The sequence below is a fragment of the Talpa occidentalis genome, unplaced genomic scaffold (assembly GCF_014898055.3).
Source record: "Talpa occidentalis isolate TD23 unplaced genomic scaffold, MPIMG_talOcc4v2.1 talOcc4.5, whole genome shotgun sequence".
In the NCBI taxonomy this organism is placed as follows: domain Eukaryota; kingdom Metazoa; phylum Chordata; class Mammalia; order Eulipotyphla; family Talpidae; genus Talpa; species Talpa occidentalis.
The window spans coordinates 136,848,074-136,870,952 of record NW_023604861.1 but is presented as its reverse complement, the minus strand read 5'-3'; the positions used below and the strand labels follow the sequence as shown (position 1 = coordinate 136,870,952).

The 22,879-nt window shown below is 47.7% G+C and overlaps 1 protein-coding gene across 3 annotated transcripts in view; it reads left to right on the top strand.

Annotated features, from left to right (window-relative positions):
- Positions 1-10,245: 10,245 nt before the first annotated feature.
- TAF1B (TATA-box binding protein associated factor, RNA polymerase I subunit B) overlaps positions 10,246-22,879 on the top strand; it is a 64,059-nt gene continuing 51,425 nt past the window's right edge. For 2 of the 3 annotated variants that reach the window (XM_054701394.1, XM_037528536.2), the window contains exons 1-5: positions 10,246-10,304; positions 11,526-11,624; positions 15,081-15,168; positions 18,093-18,190; positions 20,654-20,749. In XM_054701394.1, the coding sequence (XP_054557369.1) occupies positions 10,287-10,304; positions 11,526-11,624; positions 15,081-15,168; positions 18,093-18,190; positions 20,654-20,749 (399 nt within the window). In that variant the 5' untranslated portion in view covers positions 10,246-10,286. Of the gene's footprint in view, positions 10,305-11,085; positions 11,144-11,525; positions 11,625-15,080; positions 15,169-18,092; positions 18,191-20,653; positions 20,750-22,879 lie in introns of those variants that run through there. The other variant, XM_037528537.2, reaches the window with a different exon arrangement.

Here is a 22,879-nt window from a genome sequence, read left to right as displayed (position 1 = left end):
TTCTGGAGGGTGATGTCTACAGTGTCAGGCACGGGGTTTGAGTTCCTGTTTTCTTATTTCCTTATAGTTTTCAGGCAGCATTTGAGAGAACAATGGAAACAGGAACCGCTTTCTCTCGCGATCTTAGACTCGAAGTCTTAGAGACAATATTTAAAATCACAGGACTGGGATCTTCCTGTTTCTTAAGGTAATTCCTCCATCCTGCACATTTGGAAGCCCTGTTAGTGAGTTCCCACAACAATAACTACGGCCTCAGATCTTCCAGACCACCCCCGCCCTCCTCAAAGGAGCTAAAAAACAACTTCAGCTCATATCAATGTCAGTTCTGAGCGCGGCGCAAGTTGGCTGGAGGACCCCACTGTGGCATGACCCTTCCAGGCTCTTATCCCCACCTTTCTTTATTGGGGTTCATTTCCACCTTTCCTGCCATTTGCCTGGCTTTCTACACCCCGATCATTGAGTCTGCCAATCAAGCCTGCTTAGTCTTATCCACAAGGTTTTCCATAATCTCAAATGTCACACCCACCCTCTTCCTAGGGACTCCCTCTTAGAGCCTTCCCTCCACGCGCTCTTGCTGTAGCAGCACCCAGAAATTCCCACTTGCCATCACTGTGGGATTCACGGGCCCCCCGCCTTTTCTGAGTCCTTTGCTTCCTGGATCCCATGGGCTCTTGCCGTGGCTCATGCCTTGTTTTGTTGGATCGTTACGTCCAACAGCTCGCTAAGGAAGAGTACAAGGCGAGAAAGTGCTTTTCTTCTTGCATGTCTGAAAATCTCTCACTCTGTATTCACGTGCCTGGTGGTCTGGCTGAACCCCGCGTACAGGGTGTGACTCAGACCCTGACGCAGCGGCCCATGGTCTCCAGTGTCCAGGGCACAGGTGAGACGCATTGATTCTGGCTCTCTTCCTTTTCTCTCCCTAGAAATCCATGGTATCCTCTCTGTATCCCTGAAATTCTGAAAGTTGACAGTGGGAAAAAGGCACCCACCGGCGGGACCTCACCAGACACTGATCTTTAGCCTTGGTATTGGACTTGCCAGTCTCCAGAACTATAAGAAACCAAAGTTCTGCTTATTATTACTAATACTAATAATAAAGTTCACGGTGGAGTGTCTGACCCTAGACCCTCTGCATCCCCGTGCTAGGCAGACCCTTGTTGACCTGGACACTTGGCTCCAGTTCTGGGAAGGTCCCTTGCATTTTTTCCTTCATAATTTCCTCCCCCGGCTCTCTTCTGGCACTTCTAATAGTTGGCTTCCCACCTCCGAGGCTTCCCCTCGTGCTTTATATCTTTTCTCTGCTGCCTTCCATCATTTTGTTTAACCTTCAGGAAATTTCCATTTTGTTTATGTTGAGTTTTATTTCAACTTATGTCTTCCACTTGCTTTCAGGATTTTTCCCTAAAGCGTTCTGGTTCTTGTTTGGCGAATACTCTGTCAACCCCCTTTCCAGGGAGCTTGTTTGAAGTTGTCTCTGATTTCTCCCAGGCCCATTTTCCATGTCTTTTTGTTTTCAGCTTCAAGTCCTTAGCCTTCTCTGTATCTGTAGGTGCAGGTCATCAGCTCTCCCTTATGCCTATAGCCTAGAATGTTCTTTGCACATAAGCCAGACTTGGGCCCTCCAGGCTTCAGTCTAATGGGAAGCTCTCTGTGAAGCATCCCAAGGTTCAGCTCTAGAATTCACTCCTTTTTGGCTCTCCCAGAAAGCCTCACCTCCCTGAAGAGCTGTCCCCTCTGCTGAATCAGTGACCACAGGCAGGCTGGCTTTGGGGCGCAGCGGTGAGGCCATAGGCGGAGCTCAGAAGCCAGCTGTGCTTGGTTTCATGGTCTGTTGTCACCGCCTTGCCGTTCTTCCCAACTTTTGAACAGGGTGCTCCCATTTTTATTTTGTGCTGGGCCCCTGAATTGAGAGTAGCCAGTCCTGACCACTGAATGTCCACAGGCCAGGAGTCACCTGGCAGGGACTGTAGCACCCGAGGCCAGAACCACAACCCAGGGGCTCTGCTAACCCCGCAGGCTAGATGGGAGGGTGGAGCACACCCAGGTTTGCCGGAAACCAGTAATGGGTCAACCACCTCCCAGCAGGTCGTGCAACTTGCCTGAGATCCTATCACTCAGGTTTGGGAAAGTGCCGAGCTGGTTCAGTCGCACTCAGCACCCCAGGAGCACAGCAGAAGGTGGCTTTCCTTCTGTGTCGTTGGGCTGTGCCTTCTGGCAGTTGATGTCTTTAGACAAGGCCACTTTGCATCTGGAAGACTTCATTTATTCATCTGCTCACTCACTCAAGACACCTGTGCAGCTCCTACTATGTTAGCAGAAAGAAGCTTCACAAATTAGGATCCCCCTTGGCCTCTGGTGGCGATGTGACCCTACTGGACAGCCTGAGCCTCAGTTTCTATTCCTGTTCAGCGAGGACTCCCTCACAGCCCAGTGATGACACAGCACGGGGCACACAGTCTGTGCTCAGCAGATAAATACTCCTGCCTTTAGCCTTCTCCTCAGCACTAGTCGGAGAAAGAGGAGGGGGCTTAGCTTCAGTTATGGACACACCAGGGCACAGGCAGGCTTTGAGGCGAAGCATGTGTTCATCCAGGAGATCTTAGCTGTCTTCCCTCCAGCGAAAAGGCCGGTGGGTGCTCAGGGGGAGAAAGGCCCCCAGGTAGGAGGTGCCAGGACACTGCTCCCCAGAACATCCCTGTGCTTTGTGATTAGTATTTAATGGGCTCCCAGAAAGCTTTGAAGATAATAATATGTCTCCCCTCCCTTTCAACTGGTGATCTTGAAGTGATACCCTTAGGTCTGTAATGAAGTTTGGAGGCTCTCACCGGGAGCCAAGACTTGCTCTTATCTTGCAAAAAATACTTAAAAGGTTAGTTGTGAAAATGAAGCCGGCGGAGCGGCCTGGCATGGGCACATGCCCTTAGTGCCGCCTCCTCCAGGGGAGGGACGTGATCGTGTTAATCTGGTCTCGTGACATTTGCACTGCACGGATCCAGCTAGGAGGCTTGGCAAGACCTTTGCGCACCCGTGATCCATGTGGGCTGAGGCCCGCAGATGAGCACATGAGACCAGGAGGAGTGGCGTGGCCTGGTCCCCGAGCAGCCAGCCAGCGTGGGCTGCCCATGCTTATAGCCTTTGTTTTTGTCTCCTTGAATGGCACTGAGCCATGTTCTCACCCAGCAGAATATCCTTCACCCAGCTCTTAGCTGAGCAGACCTGGGCTCCAAGCCCTGCGTGGCTGACAGCATTGGGGGTCCACGAGGCAGTGATACCTGCTCTAACTGGCCACACCTGGCAGACCAGGGCCCCGGCCTGGCTGAGTGGCAGGAACCCCACAGCCTGTTCCTGTGAGAAACAGGCCGCATCTGTCCCTGTCACTGTCTAGGATTGGCCCCTGAAATTCTGCCCTCTCTCCCAGTAACCCCAACTTCATTCCCATCAGCACACAAACCTGCAGCGAGTGTTTGGTGTCAGTAGCCTCCGTCTCTCCGGTCACTACCGCCCCTTCGGGAGCTGTCTACACTCTCCACCTGCCCCTGTCCTCCCTGTGGCCGTGAACCAGTCCAAGAAAACCTCCCCACTTCGCTGCAGTCATCTTGTCAGTGACGTGCATCCTGCTGAGCCTGAGGCAGAGCTCGCCCAGGCTGGCCCTTCTTTCTTGGAGTTGTCTTCATGTGGCTCTGGTCACCCGCTCAGCTGTTCTCCTCTGTCCACTTCAGCTGCTTCCCCGCCATCTTCGCTCGAGGGCCCTGCTCTTCTGCCCTCTGAGGGCTACAGCGCCAGGCTCGCCTCTCTCACCTGCCATCTCCTCAGTGTCCTCACAAGGCCCCAGGGCTTCCCATCCCCTGCTCAAGGTGGCCCCAAATTCGCATCCCAGCCACAACACTCCCTCCAAGTTCCGGACTCGCTTGTCTGGCTGCCCACTGGTGTCTCGTGTTTCTGTGTTTCTAGCTGAAGCCACATGGCATGACAGGTGATCATCGGTGAGAATCAGGATGAGTAGCTATTGAATCACCGTCATGGCTGCAAGCCTGGCGCTCTTAGGTCTGCAATAAAGTTTGGAGGCTCTCACTGGGAGCCAAGACTTGCTCTTATCTTGCAAAAAATACTTCACCATCTCTGGTTTTTCTAACGCACACCCCACATTCCCAGTCTGGATTTAACCTTACAGATCTGCTCACCCCACCTGAGCCAGCGGCCTGCCATCACCCAGCTACGTCACTCTTGCTTCCTCTCTTTCTCACACTGACACCCAGTCCAGCGAAGGAAGGCTCTACCTTCAGTCTGTCTGCTTCTCACTTTGCAACAATCACCCCCTCTTCCCAGCACCACCTCTAGGTTAGATTCCTGTACAACCTCCCACTTCATCCACCCTTATCATCTGTGGCCCTGGCCTCACAGGAGGCCTGAATAACACCTCAAAGCATAAGTCAGACCCTGTCATTCCTTCAACGACTTCTCCGCACACTTAGGATTGAATCAAAACCAACCTCGGCCTCAGAAGGAACATCTGAAGTAGTCGTAGTTACCAACTGGTAAGGGGTACAGCTGTGCCTAAATTTCTATAGAAATCAACATTTTAAAATAGTCACTTTTATTTTCTAGATAAACCAACTACTTCTCTCTGTAACAGAACTTCTCCCAGGATGCCATCGCTTCCCCCAGAGTTCACATCACCCCAGCCCATCACCTCTGAGTCACCGGCTGGTGTTCAGGCATCCCTGGGGTGGGCTTTGCTGGGTACACTCTCCCTAGCGGCAGGATGGCTGCTGCAGGGCTATGGCCTGGCACAGAAGGTGATCAAGCTATCCCAGGCACGGCTACTCAATCAGTGGCCACCAGGTAATTTATAATCTGAAAAACTAGGGGTGTGTTTTCTTAATAATAACATCATCTGTGGTAATGTTATCCCTCAGCTTTTGCTAAACCAGGGCATTACATTCAAACGTTTCTGATCCTTACAAGGTCATCTGCGAGCCTCGCGCATTCAGCATCGAATGGGGGCCGATGAATCCTGCCCAGCCCTGCGCGAGGACGCACTGCCCTGTCAGGAGGGGTCAGGCAGGGCCTCCCACGCTCAGCTGTCCAGCAGGCGCCTCGGTGCTGCCCCTGGCTCGGCTGCTTGTGTCGTTTCTAAATGCTCTTTCTTGTTTCTGTTTCGTCTCTAAAGGGGCTGATGAAGATCGCGGCCTTGGGAGGCGCTGACGCGTTTAGCCTGGCACCTGGCTGAGGGAAGGCTGGGTCCGTGCCAGCACCCCTTTACCAAGAATGTGGCAGGGGGCCCCGCCTGGAAGGTGCGTGGGGGGTTAACAAACCTAAATGCAAGTGATGTCCAATAAGAAGATGCCAAGAAGGAGCCACGCCCTGGCGTCAAGGCCTTTCCTCCCTTCCCAGCCTCCCTCCTGCCTCAGGAGCCCCCCAGGTCGGCCAGTGCCTGAGTGCCCGGCCCCTGCCTACTCCTGCAGGTTCCCCTGGGCTCTGAACCCAAATCCTGTGACGGCTGTGGAAGGGGCAGGGGAGGCGGCCGTGCAGCTGCCCTGGCGGATCCACACGAGTCCCTTTCCCCTCGCAGGAGGAGCCCATGAGTGCGGCCCAGTGCCGGTAGCGGCCTCTGCCTCTTATCTTCCCCATGTGGCCGGATTTGCATCATTTTCCCTTGTGCTGCATTTACTCCTCTGTTGCTTTGTCCACCATGTACAAAACTCACCAGAGGTCACGATTTATGACTGACTTGGAAAGAAAAGTGATTAAGGGCCATGAAAGTGCAAAATCAGTTACGGCGATTGCTGGCCATTCCGGCCTGCCCCGTTCCAACAGAGCGACAGCCCTGAAGAGATGGAAGCTGTGATGAAAACCCTGTGTGAGCTGGCACAGTGAGGAACCCGAGGCCTTCAAGCACATGAACAGGCACACACAGACAGCCCACCACAGGACACTGCCATGCAGTAAGAGGTCGTGGTGGCCCAGCTTCTCTTGAATAGCTCTGACAGTGACATGAATTATTGTTTGGAGAACAGTACCGTTCAAGGTTTTGCTTATTGTTAATGCTCCTGGAAATCCTCCTTTTATTAGTGATCTTTGTCCCAATATCAAAATGGTGTTCTCCCTCCAGACACCCCCTCTTTGGTCTGGCCTCTAGCTCCCAGGATCTGTTGCCCGGGATATTGCTGCAACTGAGAAGAGGTTGATGTAATTCTGGAAGGATCACAACAGCTATGACTGCATCAAGAACCTGGCTTGGGGTGATGTCACCCAGGAGTGTATGAGTAGCGTGTGGAAGAAGACTCTCAAGGGGGAGTGAGGGGTTGTCCATGATCTCAAAGTATTTGCCAAGAATGAGGGGGTTGCAAAAATCAACAAGGTTGTGAGATAACAAGCAACTTTCATCTGGGTGTGGATGAGGATGACAGGAATTGGCTAATGAGTTGTTGGAACTGCAGCAGAAACGGAAGAAGCAAGAGAAACTGCAGGAGACAGGATAAAGAACCCCAAAGAAGAGTCACAGTGAAGAGAATCTTCACAAAAGCTCTTGCAGACCTCAACAGTTCCTTAAACAGTTTAAAAACATGGATCCCAAAACAGAAAGATTTTCATGAATAGAATGTTTAAGGTACATGATTTTCTTACAAGCAAATCTATGACGACAGAAACAAACCAAGCAAACCACCAAGGACGCATTTCTGAAAAGTGCCACACCTCCTTGAGAGCCTCAGGCCGTCCCTCCAGGCAGATTCCAGAAGAAGGTTTTGTCATCATGACAGTCCCATGCAAGGTCTTTCCCCTGAAGACACCCCAGGGGGACAAGATGTGGAGGTGGGGGACAGTGATATTGAAGATTCCTGCCCTGTGTAGGCCCAGGCTAATATGTGTGATTATGTCTTAGTTTTGAGACACAGGGCAAGCTAGGGTTATTAGGCAGTTTCAGGGACAGTACAGGAGGGGACCTCTGAAGAATTTAGGGAGGCTTCAGAGATAAGGACAACCAAGGAAATATAACCAATTCCATTAGGAAAAACAAACACCCCAGGACCACGGACAATATTAATACTGTTAACGATGGTCCTGGTTTTCTTCAGGTGATAAAGGGAGGTGGAGACTAGAGAAATGGAGAGTGGTTTAATGTATGGACAACTTAGAAGGGCAGCTGTTTAACTTCAATGTAGAGATGCTCACCCGGAGGACTAGGCCATAAAGATAAAGTGTAGAGATGCTCACCCGGAGGACTAGGCCATAAAGATAAAGTGACAAGCATGACAAATGGGGAAAGGGAAAGCTGTTGGATAAGGAAGGTGAAATTTCCCCACTTAGTAAGTGTGAGACCCCCTGAGAGTTAACCAATCAGGGAGAGAGAGAGTAAAATTTAAACATAATGAGGAAGAGAAAGTATATATTGCCAAAGTAATATCCCTCACAGGCTCATCTTGGCCCCTCCCAGGTACTTTATACCTGGGAGTCTTTCTTCTTTGTCTCTTTTCTTCCTAAATAAACTTTTCTTTCAAAGGCAAGATTTGTCTCTCTCTGCTTACTTACTCCAAAAAGTCTGTGAATTCCTTTCTAAGGTTTCACGAGACAAGAACTCCTGGTAAAGCGGCAGCAGTTGTTACACATGCCGGCATCAGTTTTTAACAAAAAAGTTTAAAAAGTAAAAAACTAAAAATAGCAAAAAGCTTATAGAATAAGAACATAAATAGTTTTCTGCAGCTGCACAATGTTTTAAGCTAAGTGTTACTATAAAAGCTAAACAAAAATTATAAAGTTTGTGAAGTTAAAAAAGTGACAGTAAGCTGCATTAATTTATTATTTAAATAAAAATTTATTGAAAAAAAATTTAATAGATTTACGGTAGCCTGAGTGGACAGGGTTGATGAAGTCTACAGTTGTGCACAGGAGCATGCAGGCCCTCCTGTCCCTCCCTCATCCTCACTCATCACTTCTCACCTTCCTGTGTTGCGATTTCCATTCTTGGTTAAGTGCCTTGTCTAGGCGACCGTTTTGTTTTTGGGTTTTTTTCCCCAATACCCTATTTTCACTATACTTCTGCTCTGTCTAGATACCTTAAAATACACAAATACCATTGCATTACAGTTGCCTCCAGTGCTCAGAGCAGCGACCTGCTGTGCAGATTTGCAGCCTCGGGGCAACAGGCTGGATCACACAGCCTGTGTGTGCAAGGGGTGGACCATCAAGGCTCATGTGATTATGCTTTACGACGTTCACACAATGACAAAACCACCTCGTGATGAATTTCTCAGACTGTATCAGTCATTAGCATCTCATGATTGCAGGGGGCTGTTCAAATTTTCCTTTTCCTCTTGCATATTTTTGAACAAAGTGTTTTTCTAGCAAGTTTTCTATTTAATTACAATTCTCAAGTTTATTGGTCTAGATGTAGCCTTGTATGCTCTTTTTAATGCCCATAGTACTTTTAGTGATGTCACTTTTATTACTCTGTTAATTGCTTTCCTTCTTGATCTGTCTTTCCAGGGCTTACTCAATGTATGTGTCTTTTTTTTTTTTAATATTACTGTTATGGATCCTCTCTTTTGTAAATTTCTCCCTTCTATTTCCTTCCTTCTATAGTTTTTTGGTTTAACCTTCTTTTTCTAACTTTTTTTTTTTGGTGGGACCCTCGCCGGTGGCCAGGGATGGAACCGGCGCTGCAGAGACTGCGGGCAGCCTCGCAGCCCAGCGCTCAACCGCTGCGCCACCAGGGGAGGCCCCTTTTTCTAACTTCTTGAGGTGTATATCGATATCAGTGATTTTTCATCCTTTCTTTTTTTTCCCTCTAATAGATGAATTTTGGGGCCATAGAGTTCCCTCTATATTTAAGTGCATTTCAGAATTTTGATAGGCTCTATTTCCATTATTATTCAGTTCAAAATGGTTCTGTCAGTCCATTGTGACTTCTAAATATTTAGAAGTGCACTGTCTAAGCATTGCAGTTATTTAGCATATAGTTGATACACAGCTGATTGCTCAAAAGAAACAATGACAGTTGGAAGAAATAAAATAATGTCTTCAGAGTGCTGAAAAGAAAACAATTGCTAATCCAGTATTCTATACCCAGAGAAAAAAAATCCTTTCTATTCAGTGCGCTGTCTCCATAGGGGCAGAATTGGATTAGCCCTGGGCTCTGTGTCTGTCACTGAGATGTACGGAATCCTGGGTACATTAACTGCTTGGGCATCATCGTAGCACTGAGGGCCTTTCTATGGACAGGTCCTTGATCCTTCTGTTAGACTTGAAGTAAAGGTTAAACACACATTCTTGCTTTAAACACATCAACACCTGAAGGCAGGCTTTTGTGTTAAATGAAATCTCTGTTCTAATTTTGTTGCCCTGCTGCCTGTCCTGGAGCTGCCTAAGTGTTGTTCCACCATATTCCCTCTGAGCGGCTGAGCTCTTTTCTGGAAATCCACCCCCACGCTGTGCTCTCACGGGCAGCAGAGTCCCCCTCAGGAGCCCTCCAGCAAGGCGCATTTCCCTGAGGAAGAAGTCACCAAGGCCCTGGCACCGGAGCTAGTTTTAGGAAATGCATATGAAAGCTCCTCAGCTGAAATCCCCGCTGGGGTCCACAGGGTTAGAAGACACTTTCCCCAAGGAGGCGGGCTCTGTTCAAGAACAATCCATCTCCCGCTAAGGAACAGCCGGCAGACACTGTCTCCTGTGGAGCAACTGCGTGTCCAAAGCTCCACAGGGCGGCGCGGCGGCCATTGAGACTGTCCTGCGCACACGTAAAAGCCTCGCAGGGTCACTCGTCTACTGACCGCGTCCTGGGAGCAGGGTGAGCCCCCGCTCGGACCGCGGGGCCCGGCAGCCCCGGACGCTCCCCGCGGGGCCGCGCCCCGGCTCCCAGGCCCCGCTCCTGCCGCTCCTCTCCGGCTGCGCCGCCGGGACGCGGCCCTCGGGCCCCTGCCCCGCCGAGCCCGCCGGCCCCTCCGCGGCGCCGCTACCCGGCCGAGCCCGGCGCCGAGCGCGCCCCGCGACGAGGCCGGGTGGGCTCTGCCCTGCGGGCGGCCCGGGGTGCCCCGCCCAGCGCCGCCGCCGCCCAGGCGCTTCGGGCCCGGCTTCAGCTCCCCCACAGCGGGGCGCGGCGGCCCGGGACGGGGCGGCCGAAGGGCCTCGCGGCTTCGCCCCAGCACCGGGCGGGGGCGTCCCGCGGGCACCTCCGTCCGGAACCTGAAGTCCCGGCCCGGGTTTCCGCCCGGAGCGCGCCCGCCGACCTCCCGGAAGCCGCGCCCGTTGCCGGGGTAACGGGCCCGACGGCCGCGGGGCGGCGGCGCGCGATGGACCTGGAGGAGGCGGTGAGCGGGCCGCGCGCCGGGCGCGCCTCTCGGCGGGCGGGAGCGGAGCGGAGCGGGCGGCGGGGAAGAGGCCGGAGGCCGCCGCGGGCTGTGGGGGCGGGGCCGCGGGGCGGGGCGGGGCGGCGCGGCGGGGGCGGCCGAGGCTGGAGTTTCTGGCCGGGCGAGGCGGTGGGGAGGGGAGGGAGGGGAGGGGGCGCTGTCTGTCGGTCCGCGGTCGCGCGCCCCCGGCCCGCGGGCGGGGCGTGGGGGGCCACCCGCTTGGCTCATCCTCTCCGAGGACCACCCGCGAGGGCCGGCGGGGCCTAGGGAGGCGGGGTTGCACCTGCGGCGCCCGAGCAACCCCTGCGAGTCCTCGGGGGTCCCCCTCTCCCCTCCCCACCCCCCATCTCCATCTCCGCCCCCGTCCGGGCCAGGGATTCAAAATCTGGGCCTGGGGCCGGCCTGGGTCCCCGGCTGTCGGCGCGGGGTCGCCGGGAAGCGCCGTCCCCCTGCGGGGATTCTGTTGACGCTCAGTTTTGACGCGCTGCGCCCGCGGCCCCGGCGGTGGCGGCGCTGACGGGCCCGAGACGCAGCTCGGCCGCGACGGGCGGGGCCTCGCGGGGCGCTCGCGCGGAATGGGGGTCCCGCGGGGGTCTGCGGCGACCGCCGGGCTCCCGAGGTCGGAACCGCGACCCCGCGGCCCGCGCTCCTGAGGAGGCGCCTGTCGCGGCCTCGCGCCCGGCCTGACGCCCGCGGCGCCGGGGAGGGGGGAGGGGGGAGGGGAAACCTGACGCGACCCTAATAAAGTCTGTTCCCTCGGCGGAGAGCCTGTGTTTTCAGTGTCCCTGACACGGTTCCAGGTGGTGTACGCTTTGTTTTTTTTACGTTTTCTCAATATTTAAATTTTGTCACAGCATTTTTGAGGCGCTGTGTTCACTCATCCTTTTTCCACTTTACGTTATCGCCTTCCCCCCTTCCACAGGCCCCGTTTTAGTGACTTTCATAATTTAATTCCGGTGCAAGCTGGTCAGAGACTGAACTGTTCTTGTTTATAGATAATCTCATTCGTGTATTTCCATTTTCTGTAATTTTACATATTGCTATGATTTCATATATTTCTGTTTTCCCACAGCTTGTAGGGGAAACAATTGCAGGGAGCCCTCTAGGTAGAACTTCAGGGTTTAGCGCAATGTATGAAATGTGGTTTGATGTTTGATAGTAACACTTTCCTGTCTTCCGTAGAGAGAGTTCCGAGAACGCTGTACCCAGTGTGCTGCAGTCTCTTGGGGTCTCACGGATGAAGGCAAATATTACTGTACTTCTTGCCATAATGTCACAGAAGTAAGTAACAGATCTCATTTGTGAATTTGCCTATGTTTAAAAGGTTACCGGTTCGGCCTGTTATGTGGCATTGTTCCCAAAGAATTAATCCGTTTTTATCACCCAGGTAGTGCTCATGTTCCAAGAACATAGGGAGTCTTCAGGGGTTTATATATGTGGTCATGGAATTTGTAAATGAGATTTAGTGTGAACTCTTGAGATTATGTATAAATGATTTCGTGATTCAGACTGTGTAGTCTAAGGGAAGATAATTAAAATTGGACTTAGGAGATGATGCATTTCTTTTTATCTATTAATACTTATTTAAGTTTTTAATATATTTTGGTAGCTTAGAGGTTTGGAGGATAGAAGTTTAGAAAAATTGAGGATGATTGAATATCTACAAATGCTCTATTATCATTTTAGCTTTTATAGATTACAAAGTGTTTTTTTTACATGTTATTTCATTTTCTACAATTAGCATTCTCTTATAATCATAAAAATCCACTAAGCTCACACAAATCTAACCTACACCTTTATTAAAATTAACAAAAACTTACAATAGCTGTTGTCTAAACTGGCTAAATTTAAGACCTAGAATTTTTTTCTGAATAAAATACACCAAGATAATTTTCTAATCCCGTTACCAATTTGAAGGCCTTTCCCCAGGTTGCAGAGTCTGGGGTGCAGAGCGTGAGGATCTCATGCAGAGGAAGGAGGCGTACAAGGCAAGGCCACTGCCGTGCTTGTCAGTAGGTGGGGCCAGTAGGCTCAGGAGTTGTGAGTTTGGCACAGCCATGGTTTACAGTGTTGAGCCGGGATTTGAGCTCGAGCCTTCAGACTCCAGCGTTCATGCTACCATCCCTGCCTCTTCCAGTAGGCTGTCACACTGCCCGGGTAACCTGGGGAAGTGAGGCGCTGTTCACAGTGGGCTGCTGGGTCCTCTGCTGGTTCCCACACCTTCAGGGCAGTACAACCAAAATAAGGGTGTGGACAGCCAGCCCTTGGACAGGCTAACCAAGCCAGGACTCTTCTTTCTGGAAAAGGAGCTACTCAAAGTCTATAGAGCCAGGAAGAAACAAACTGTTACCTTCACCACATGGGCCTAAGATAAGGCAAATATGGGACAGACAAAGTAGCTGTGAAGACTTTGGCCTCTGCCCAAGGTGGGGTAACAGGGACCAGATTTACCAACCTAACTTAAAGAGCTAAAATCCTGGGTGAAAATAGATGAAACAAGTTCAACATTTCCCCTTTAGAAAAGTGGTTAATTGAACTTGCAACTCCATTTACACAAGAAGCTTTTCTTTGAGACTGTCATTGTCCTTCGGCCTGTAGTTGGAGTACTTATGTCTGCTTCCCATTTCTTAGTTACACTGAATATTAAAAAGTTCTCAGATTGCTGGGGTGATGGATATGTTCATTATTTTGATTATGACCATGGCTTTGTGCATACACCACACCCACATCAGGTTGTACACTTTATTGTGTGCAGTTTAGCCTCTGCTTTGCTGCCTGTCAGGACACTAGCAGTCTCACTCACCATTGCTTTTGTAGCAGCTGTGCAGATGTAAACACAGCGATAAAAAGTGGGTCTGACTGAACAGTTGCCACTAGCAGAGCTTACAATTTTATAGAAATTAAAGCACATTACTTGCTTCTAATAGCTCCCCTGTGATAATGTTTCTGTTTCATTCTGTCTGATAAAACCTGCAGCAGTCACTTTTTAACTTGAAAGTGCCCAGTACCACTGCCTTGACCCACATTTGAAAGACTATCAGCCTGTGTGGACTCACTTATTGAGAATGCAGCACTTTGAGGATGGGCAGCATCTTACATGGGCCAAGATCTTAGCTCGGTGACTTCCATATAACAGGCAGCGCTTGTGTTGCCCAACTTCAGTGGTTCCTCTTGGCGTGATGGCAGTGCAGGTGTATTGGGGCTGCCCGTTGTGTGGTGCTGTGCAGAGCCAGGCCCGGAGTGCCTAGGAGGCAGCGGTCATAACAAAGAGTGGCAGTCATGGTGCAACTTTCCCATTTCTCTGCCCCTTTCCTTGCGCTCCTCCTTCCTCTGCATGTGATCCGCACCCTCTGCTCCCGAGACTCTACAGCCTGGGGAAAGGTCTTCAAATGGGCAACCGGATTAGAAAATTGTTTTGTTGTATTTTATATAGGAAAAAATTCTAGGTCTTAAAACTGGCCAGTTTAGACAACAGACATTGCAAGTATTTTGTGAATTTTAATAAAGGTATAGGTTAGACTTGTGTGAGTTTAGTGATTTTTATGATTATAAGAGCAAGTTTATTGTAGAAACTTTGGAAATTATGAGGATGAAAACCAAAATTACCAATCATCTCAACAGACAATATTTCAGTAGTTTCCTTTCAGTTTTTTCCCTTTGTGGGGAAGGAAGAAGGGGTAGGTGAGGACTAGTGAATCTTTTGTCTTAATGCGTTTTCTTCCTGTGCTATTCTAAACATTGTAGAGATTTTTTGTTGACTAAACTATTCAACAATGTAACTATATGCTATTTTAATTAATGAGAAGTCCAATTTTAGATTGCTAGCTTTTTCTCTCTCTTAGCCATTTCACTTTTGTCTAGTCCAGATTTTAAGTCTTCGTTCTTGCCTACTGTTCCGTAAGTTTTATCTGCTTTTGCTGGATGACGGCTTTGGTGTGTATTCTGGTAAGTCTTAGGTTCGCACTGTGGTCAACTGCTTTGCATATTGTACCTGGAACTAGAGAGAACATGTTCCAAAACTCCTGTTGCTAGGGACTTTTTATTCTTATGAAAGTTGAAGATAAATTTCATTTCTAGTCTCTGAATTTAGAGAACATAAGTATTCTCTGTTGATTAAAAATCTTGTCCTTTCTTTCACCATTAAGATTTAATACTTTCATTTTTTGGTTGTGAGAGAACCAGAACCTGAGGTGCCAGCCCTTGAGAATACTCGGAACTGAAGTCTTTGGGTCTGAGTCGCCCTTGAGTCATTGCAAAAACCCTGTAGATTTGATGAAAATGAAATGGCACCTGTTTTACAGAATTACTAACAAACACACAGAAAAGTAGGGCAACTCTGATCTACGTGTAGCTTAGGCATTGCTCATTACAATAAATGCAGAAATTATTTTAATTTCAAAGTGTGTTTTGGGTGGAGAAAAAGGGGATAAATTTGCCTTTAGGGTTGATTTGAAAAGTTACAAGGTTATTTAAAAATAAAAATGTACTCATTTGATGAACATTTATTTAGTGTTTGCTATGTTCTGGGCACTGTTTTAGGAACTAAGAAACTTTGAATGAAAAAAAAGTAAACTAAGGGTTAACCAGAATGTTATCATTTGCGGGAGTCTCCCAAACTGTTTAGGTGGCTGATCCTGCTCTCATGGTTTGGTTCGTGACACTTCCCAGGGCCTGCTTGGAAATGCCTTAGGGAGCCATAAAGCTACCTTTGTGATGGGCCCTTTCTGTTTCCTGCAGATATCAAAGGAAGTGCTAAACACGGGGGCTATCCCCAATACTAAGATACAGGCCATCAACAGAGGGCTTAAAAAGAAAAGAAAACTTGGTAAGTTTTTTCTTTGTATGTGCTTGTAGCATTCCTTAGGCACCTTTCTGCCTTCATGATTTGAAGATGTGGAGTGGAATTTTAAATAGATTCTAGAGAAGTTGTCAGAATTTTAAGCAGGTAATCCAAAATCAGTGCTAAGACCAAAGGCTGTGTCTGGCAGCAAGTCCTCCTGCGTCCTGCCTTATGTTGCGGGCTTGCATTTCCATTGGAGCAGCTGTTATCAAAAAATAATAACAGCAGAAGGCACATATGTTCTTTTTGACTGTTGGCATATGCTTTCTGTTCTTTGTTGCCTATTATGAATAGGATTTTCTGTGCTTTTTAAAGAAAAATGCTTATTTTGCAAAGTGACGCAACTATGAAGTGTCAGGTTAGGTGAGTTAAACACGATACTCAACTTTCAGAAATCCATTTCTTACATTGACTTTTGAACACACCCTTTTCAAACAGGGAATATTATTTTTCCTTCAAATAGCCTCAGCATGAATGTGCTTTGAGAGGTAATCAGTTTCTTTAATCCAGTGAGTACATGTAATTAACCATTATTGCAAAGCATCTGAGGTAAAGTGTAACTGATGATTTTTATTTCTGGGAGTAATTTCCTAGGAGTGTATTCTTAAGTTTAGAACCAGGCTAATGATGATGGTGGACTCTTCTACATAAGATAGCGTTAAGGATGCACACACATGAAATAAATGAATGTCTGTGTTACATATGTATGCACACATATATGAAGTATATATAAAATATCTATATGAAATAATTCTTAGGTGAATAGAGAATGCCTCAATGTGACTTTTTCATTAGGCTAAAGCCTTAATTTTAATGGATTTATTTTGGAGTAATAGATTAATTCTCATCAAATTTTTTTTAGAGTAGAGCCTGATTAATTTTGATTTGACCTATTTAAATAATTAAAACATAGTTTAAACTTTAATTGCTGAAGGAACTTCAGGTGCTTCAAATTAGATGTCAAGTGTCTTATATTCAGCCTTTTGTCCTTGGTTTCATCATCTAGGAAATGAGATCCTAGACTCGGAATTAAAAATGACTATCAGTTTCTAAGAACTGTGCAGGCAGGACAGAGTGCACATGTATACAGCTTGAGGGGCTTAAACCCTCTCAGCTTCTAAATGCATCAAAATGACAGGCCCTCCGCTTGACTCCCAGCCAGCCTAAGACTCCTTCCTAGAGTTGAGCTGGTCAGCAGGGAAGGGGAGACCTTGTGACATTCAGGGAAGGGAGAGAAGGGGAGTCCTCGTTCTGCAGGTGGAAGGGGCCCTGGAGTCAGAGGAAGAGGCTGTGAGTAGTAAGTGCTGCTAGGGTTTTCAGAGAGGTACAGTATTTGTCCATCAACATTTTCTTTTAACTGGTAGTTCAGCTTAAACACGTGACTTTGTCAATTGCAGTGGCAGATTTATTCACAGTCTCTTAGGGTTGTTCTGAGGATTCAAAAAATAATCTACCTAAAATACCTAGCACACCCCAGGTACCTAAGCAGAGCTCTGTGCTTACTAGTCTCCATGCTTTCAACTTCCCACTACAACCCTGGCCTGTTTTCAGAAGAGCAGGGGGCCATTGAACAGTTGACTTTCTTTGAATGTTTTTGTCCCTTCTGCATTCCGGGACTGTCACATCTTGGCTTTTGCTTACTCATTCTCCAAATATTCTCCTTATGAGGTGGAACAGAGGGATGGTAGAAGCAGCAGCTTGGTACTTTCATTTGGAATTCTGCTGGGCATTGTTCAGTATAATATACATTTTTTGAACTTATTTCATTGTTTTAAATCTATTTGCTATTCATTTTCTGCCTTTTAATATTTCAAAAAAGTGGGCCTCCCCGGTGGTGCAGAGGTTGAGCACTGGGTTGCGAAGCTGCCCGCAGCCTCTGCAGCGCCAGTTCTATCCCCGGCCGCCGGGTGAGGGTCCCACATGGCGCGCAGACCTCTCCTGCCACCTGCTGCTCCCCTCAGCAGTGTACTTCGTCAGTCTGCCTGTTCTGTTCCCCGCTATGGTGAATTCTCTCACCCTCCCGCGCTTCTGACTGTACCCAGTGCTTGTATGGATAAATAAATAAATCTTAAAAAAAAAAAATTTCAGAAAAGTTCTAGATCATTAAAACTATAGGTTGGGGGCATCCCCGGTGGCGCGGCAGTTGAGCACTGGGTTGCGAGGCTGCCCTCAGCCTCTGCAGCGCCGGTTTGATCCCCGGCTGCTGGACGAGGGTCCCATGTGGCATGCAGACCTCTCCTGCCGCCCGCTGCTCCCCTCAGCAGTGTATTTCGTTAGTCTGCCTGTTCTGTTCCCTGCTCTGGCTCTGGTGAATTCTCTCACCCTCCTGCGCTTCTGACTGTACCCAGTGCTTGTATAAATAAATAAGTAAATCTTTAAAAAACAAACAAACAAAAAAAAAACTATAGGTTGGGGCCTCCCCGGTGGCGCAGCGCTTTGAGCGCAGTGCTCTGAAGCTGTCCGCAGCCTCTGCAGTGCAGGTTCATTCCCAGCTGGCAATAGAGATTCCTATGTGGCATAGCAGAACCTTCCTGTCGCGCCCGCTGCTCCCCTCAGCAGTGCTTTCCGTCTGTCTGCCTGTTCTGCTCCCCATTCTGTCTCTGGTGAATCCTCTCACCCTCCCACGCCTCTGGCCTGTACCCGAGCTATTGTAAATAAAAAAATAAATCTTAAAAAAAAAAGCCCATAGGTTATAGGTCATTAAACTATGAAAATGATGCTTAGCTTTAGCATTCATGGACAGATTTTTGCCAGACCAAAGACAAGAGAATATAGGAAATATGGAAACTCTACTCAGGGGTACAAGAAAATTCTAGTTGCAATGTATAAAACACAACTGTAACTATGCAGTACCATTACAGTTAGCAAATTAGGAGCACAAATGTCTGAAAGATGTTCTTTGTCATTAGAGAAAGGCTGGGATTGGTATGTGTGCGAAGGTTTTCAGCATATACTTTGTCAACAAGCAGAAGCCTTAAAAAATCTTGGAGTACGCCCAGAATTAAAGGTAAGTGCACCTTTTTCTAAGCATTTGCTTTAGATTGTTATGGTTTAAAGAACGATAAGAGTTAAAGTGAAATTAAGGAGAAGATTCTCTGTAGTAACACTTTGATTACTGAAAGAATCACTTTTCCTGGAAATTTCACTTTAATCCTTTCGCTGGTCCAGTAATTCCTAAAGTATGTTATACCGATGTGAATGAACAATACTTCCATTGTTTCCAGAGGAAAATAAAAACGGTTTAGTCTTCAGATATTTAGGAAATAACTTAAACAAAGTAAAACAAATAAGTTTGGAGACTTCTTGATGACTTTTATGTGTTAATAATGTGCTTGCTTGATTTCCAAGGGAATGTAATATGCAGTGTTCACAATTTAAGAACAGAATCCTTCGGTGTGTGTATGTTTGAGGCACCTGTCAGGACTTGAGGGCCACAGATGCTCTGTGGCATTGGGGAGCGGACCTGGAGGCAGGGGTTCTCATGCTGCAGCTTATCAGCAGGTCACCTGGGCTTGTGAAGACGCACTGCTAGACCCCATGCCAGGGCCCTGATCACGAGGCCTGGAGCAGGCCCTGCAATGGGCACTTCTAACACGATCCCAGAGGATATTTGTGCTTCTGGCCATGCTTTGGCTTTGCTCTGCTCAGGAGAATTGTAGTGTCCCTGCTGTTGCTTGAATTCCCGAGTCCCTCATCTGGGTGAGGCAGGAATTCTTTTACAGGCCACTGTTTAACCCCAGGTGGTCGTGGCATACTTGCTTCATGCCCAGAGTTGGGGCGGGGGCGCCGAGAAGGCGAGGGCTTGTGTGTGCTTGGCGTGAGAAAGCCGGAAGTCATGCATGGACACACCTTGTTTTATTGTGCTGTGCTTTAGTGCACTGCACAGATAATTGCATTTTCTGTACCAGCAGAACGATTACAACTTGCTGAGGGCTCAGATGATGGTTAGCATTTTTTAGCAATAAAGTATTTTTAAATTAAGGCGTGTACTTGTTTTTTTAGCCATCGTGCTATTGCATATTTAATAGACTGTAATGTAAACTCTACTTTTATGTGCACTGGGAAACCAAACAATTCGTGTGACTCACTCTGTGGCGATGTTTGCTTTATTGCGGTGGTCTGGAACCAGACCCAGCACACCTCTGAGGTGTGCCTGTAACAATAGGCTCATAAGTGACATTCAGGCAGTCAGAGAGTGGGAGATCAACGTGCAGACATCATCCAGAAAAGATTTGTAGAGGAGCCTTTGCTATTCATACCAGTGTCTGGGAGCAAGCCCAAACCAGTGACCTCCAGACCAGCATGTAGCCTAAATGATCTGGGTCCAAAAAGTATTTTAGGACTTAAAAATCCAAAAACTGTCAGAGCCTTCCCCATGATCGTCATTGCGTAGGGTGGGATTATTGGTTGTCCGGAGCTTGGTGAATCTGGTCTCTCCCTGCGGAGTTCGCCTGTGTGTAAATCCTTTTATAAAGAGTTGCATATAGTTACAGCAGTAGCTGCAGTAGGGATTACTCCCTCCTGTGTAGCTTCCTACCCGCTTCATCAGGGGTGATCCTGAAAACATTTTCTCTGAATTTAGCTACTGAGCATATAACTTTGCAGCTGACTGGCTAAATGATGCAGCGAAGGCCTGCTGAGAACACAGCTTCCCAGCCCCATACCAATTCTGCATCCCGTTCGCAATTTTTCTGTTTACTGGCCCAGTTACGCAGTTTTGCAGTGGTAGAATGGAGCAAACAGCCGTCTTGCAGTATTGCGTTAGGCTAATGGCTGCCTCTTGATTGGTAGATGGTGACTAGATGGAAGAGCTGTTTTGTGTTACTCCTCTTGGACTGGGGTGGGGAGCAGGAGGTCAGCAGGTCAGTATCTGCCCCAGCTGGAAGTGTAGTCACTTCTACGTTCTTTCTCGGATTCCTGATTGAATTAACTTGCAAAACGAAGGGATCCAACTAGGTGATCTTTACAGAAATAATCTCTTCCTTTTTAAAATGTGAGACTGAAGAAGTTACTTAGTGTTTCTGATATCAGCGATATTGAAGTGGAAAATATCCGGCTGACCTGCTGATGAGCTGAGGTTGGGACTTAGCCTGCAGACTGAAAGTTTCAGGGAACAGCTGATAAATACCCTCAAGGCCACACACACCCAGATTCATGCATTCGCGGATGACTGTACCCCTCTTGCTCTAGTCAGTAAATACTCTGTCACCTCGTTGCTTGGGACTCAAACTTTGGAGAGCTCCTGTGAGCCCGTCGGTGTAAATAAAGACCTTCCCTCCTCGCTGAGTGCTGCCTGGTTCCCTGACAGAATCGTGCCATGACAATAAGTCTCCCTAAGGAAGAGCGGGGCAGAGAGGCGAGAAGGCCTTCTGTGGAAGGCGGCATGTAAAGCACAGAGATGCTTTGGTACAGATGCGCGGGGTATTTGTCATCATCACCCGAATCACCAGTCCTTTCCCTTCCACCTTAGAATGAAGTTTTACACAATTTTTGGAAGCGTTACCTTCAGAGGAGCAAGCAGGCATACTGTAAAAACTCGATTTACGCCAGGAGAAGGAAAGCTGTGGTAAGTTACAAGTCTGAGAAGTGGAAATAAAGGAATTTCTAGTGAGAGGTACACAGTGAAGCAGATGTGCAGCCTCGTCTAGGGTGATTGTGCGCACCAGAGGGTTTTCTGTGATTCTGGTCCAGAAGATCAGGATCTGACGGGGACGGTGGAATTAATTTCAACTTCTTGTTTGATGAGCAGAAACAAATTTGCGGTTACGTTCTAAATGAAAACCTAAGCAACTTTTGTCATTGTACTATTTTAAAAAATTCTTTTTTGCACATGGCATTCCTTTTGTATGGAATACCTAGTTACTTTATTTGGTATTTCAAGATTCAGCTAAGTTATTTTCTCTTTCAGAAGCCTTTACATGAAGAGAACCAAGTCTGGGTGTCTTACTCTACTCCCCACTCCCCACATTCAGCAGAGCAGCTATATTTTTAGTGATTAGTTTTTAACTGCTTTGTTAATGTGCTGTGGAACTTTTATTTTTGGGTAGGGAAGGACTTCACCTCTTAGAAAAGCAAGTTTGGCCAACTTTGTTGTGTTCCATGTGTGGTATTCTCTGGCCTGAGAAGAGATTCTAAACCTACCTGATGCACATTTGTTAGGAACTTGGAAACATGACCCAGTGATTCCTGGTTTGCTTGGGGGCTCATGGGTTCCACCCTCAGAGGTTAGTGACCCAGGGCTGGGTGCTAAGAATGAACAGTCCAGAGTAGCAAAATACTATGGTAAGTAAGAGGGGAAGTCTCCTAAGTGGTTAGTTTAGGAAATGTCTTTTTGAAGTGTGAGACAATGAATTTAAATAAACCCAAGAAAAATAACTTGAATTTATGGGAACATCAGAAGATGCTCTGGTTTCTAAGGTAATGCTTTGTTTTTTTGTTTAAAGAAAAAGAGGGCCTCCCAGGTGACCTAGGGGTTAAGTCTCAGTGCTAGCACCACCACGGCCTGAGTTCCATCCCCAGCCAGTTTGCTGACCCACACATTGTGCAACATACCTCTCCTGTGTCCCCACTGCTCCCCTCAGCAGTCTATTTCAGTAGATCTGCCTGTTCTGTTCCCCATTCTGTCGCTGGTGAAGCTTCTCACTCCCCCCTCCCCACACCTCTGGACTACACCCCAGTTCTTCTATGCAAAAATAGATTATATTAAAAAAGAGGGAAAGGAATAATTGAGACTTAAGAACTTACTATTTAAACTCACATGACTTATTGATTACATCTGTGCACAGGGAATTGCTCAGCATGTAGAAAATGAATCAGAACTTGGCATTCTCTCTGGTATTTTAATATTTTTAGGTTAAGATTAAAAAAAAGGTGTGGTCGACTTGAGTAAATATCTGTCTAAAGTAATGTTAGCATCACACTACAATCTTCTTGGTGAATAAATAAGCAAAATTTTAAACTGATATATAGATTGGTAAATATAATTTCTGATGAAAGAGTACGGCAGTATTCTATTTTGAAATGAGAAAGGAACAATTACTTTTAAATTGGAAGTTTAGTTTTCTCAAATAATCAGGTATTTTCTTTGTGTTTGGCTCTGTTCCAAGAAGAGTAAGGGGCCAGCATCACCCGTGATGACTATGATCCTGGGTGAAGTCCATTCCTTAACCCTAGGAAAGCAATCAAGTAAGCACAGATGTGAGTCAGGGTACTAGACAGATGTTGGGATGGCACGGAAGGTGCTGTTTGACAGGGAACAGTCGGGGAGGCCTCCCTGTTGAGAGGTTTAAGTAGTAAAGCAGCAAAAGAGTGAACCATGAGGATCCATAGGGGGAGAAATGACAATTCCAGCCTCACCTGCACCTACTGAAGCCGACTCGACATTTAACATAGTTCCCAGGTGCTTCCTAGACAAAAAAGTTTGAGAAGCATTCTGCTAGGTAGAAATAGTGGTGACTGGGACAGGTGCTGGGAATGGAAGTAAGTGGTAGGATTCTAGATGAAGTCAGGATGGAGCCCACAGAATTCCCTCATGGATTGGGCATGGGGTGATAGAGAAAGAGGGGAGTTGTCAGAATGACTGCAGGGTTTTGGCTTGAGTAGTAAATGGAAGGAGTTGTCACCACCTGAAATAACAGGTAGAGCAGGAAGGTCAGTAGTTCCGTTTTGGGCATTCTCAGCGAGGCAGCCACTGGAC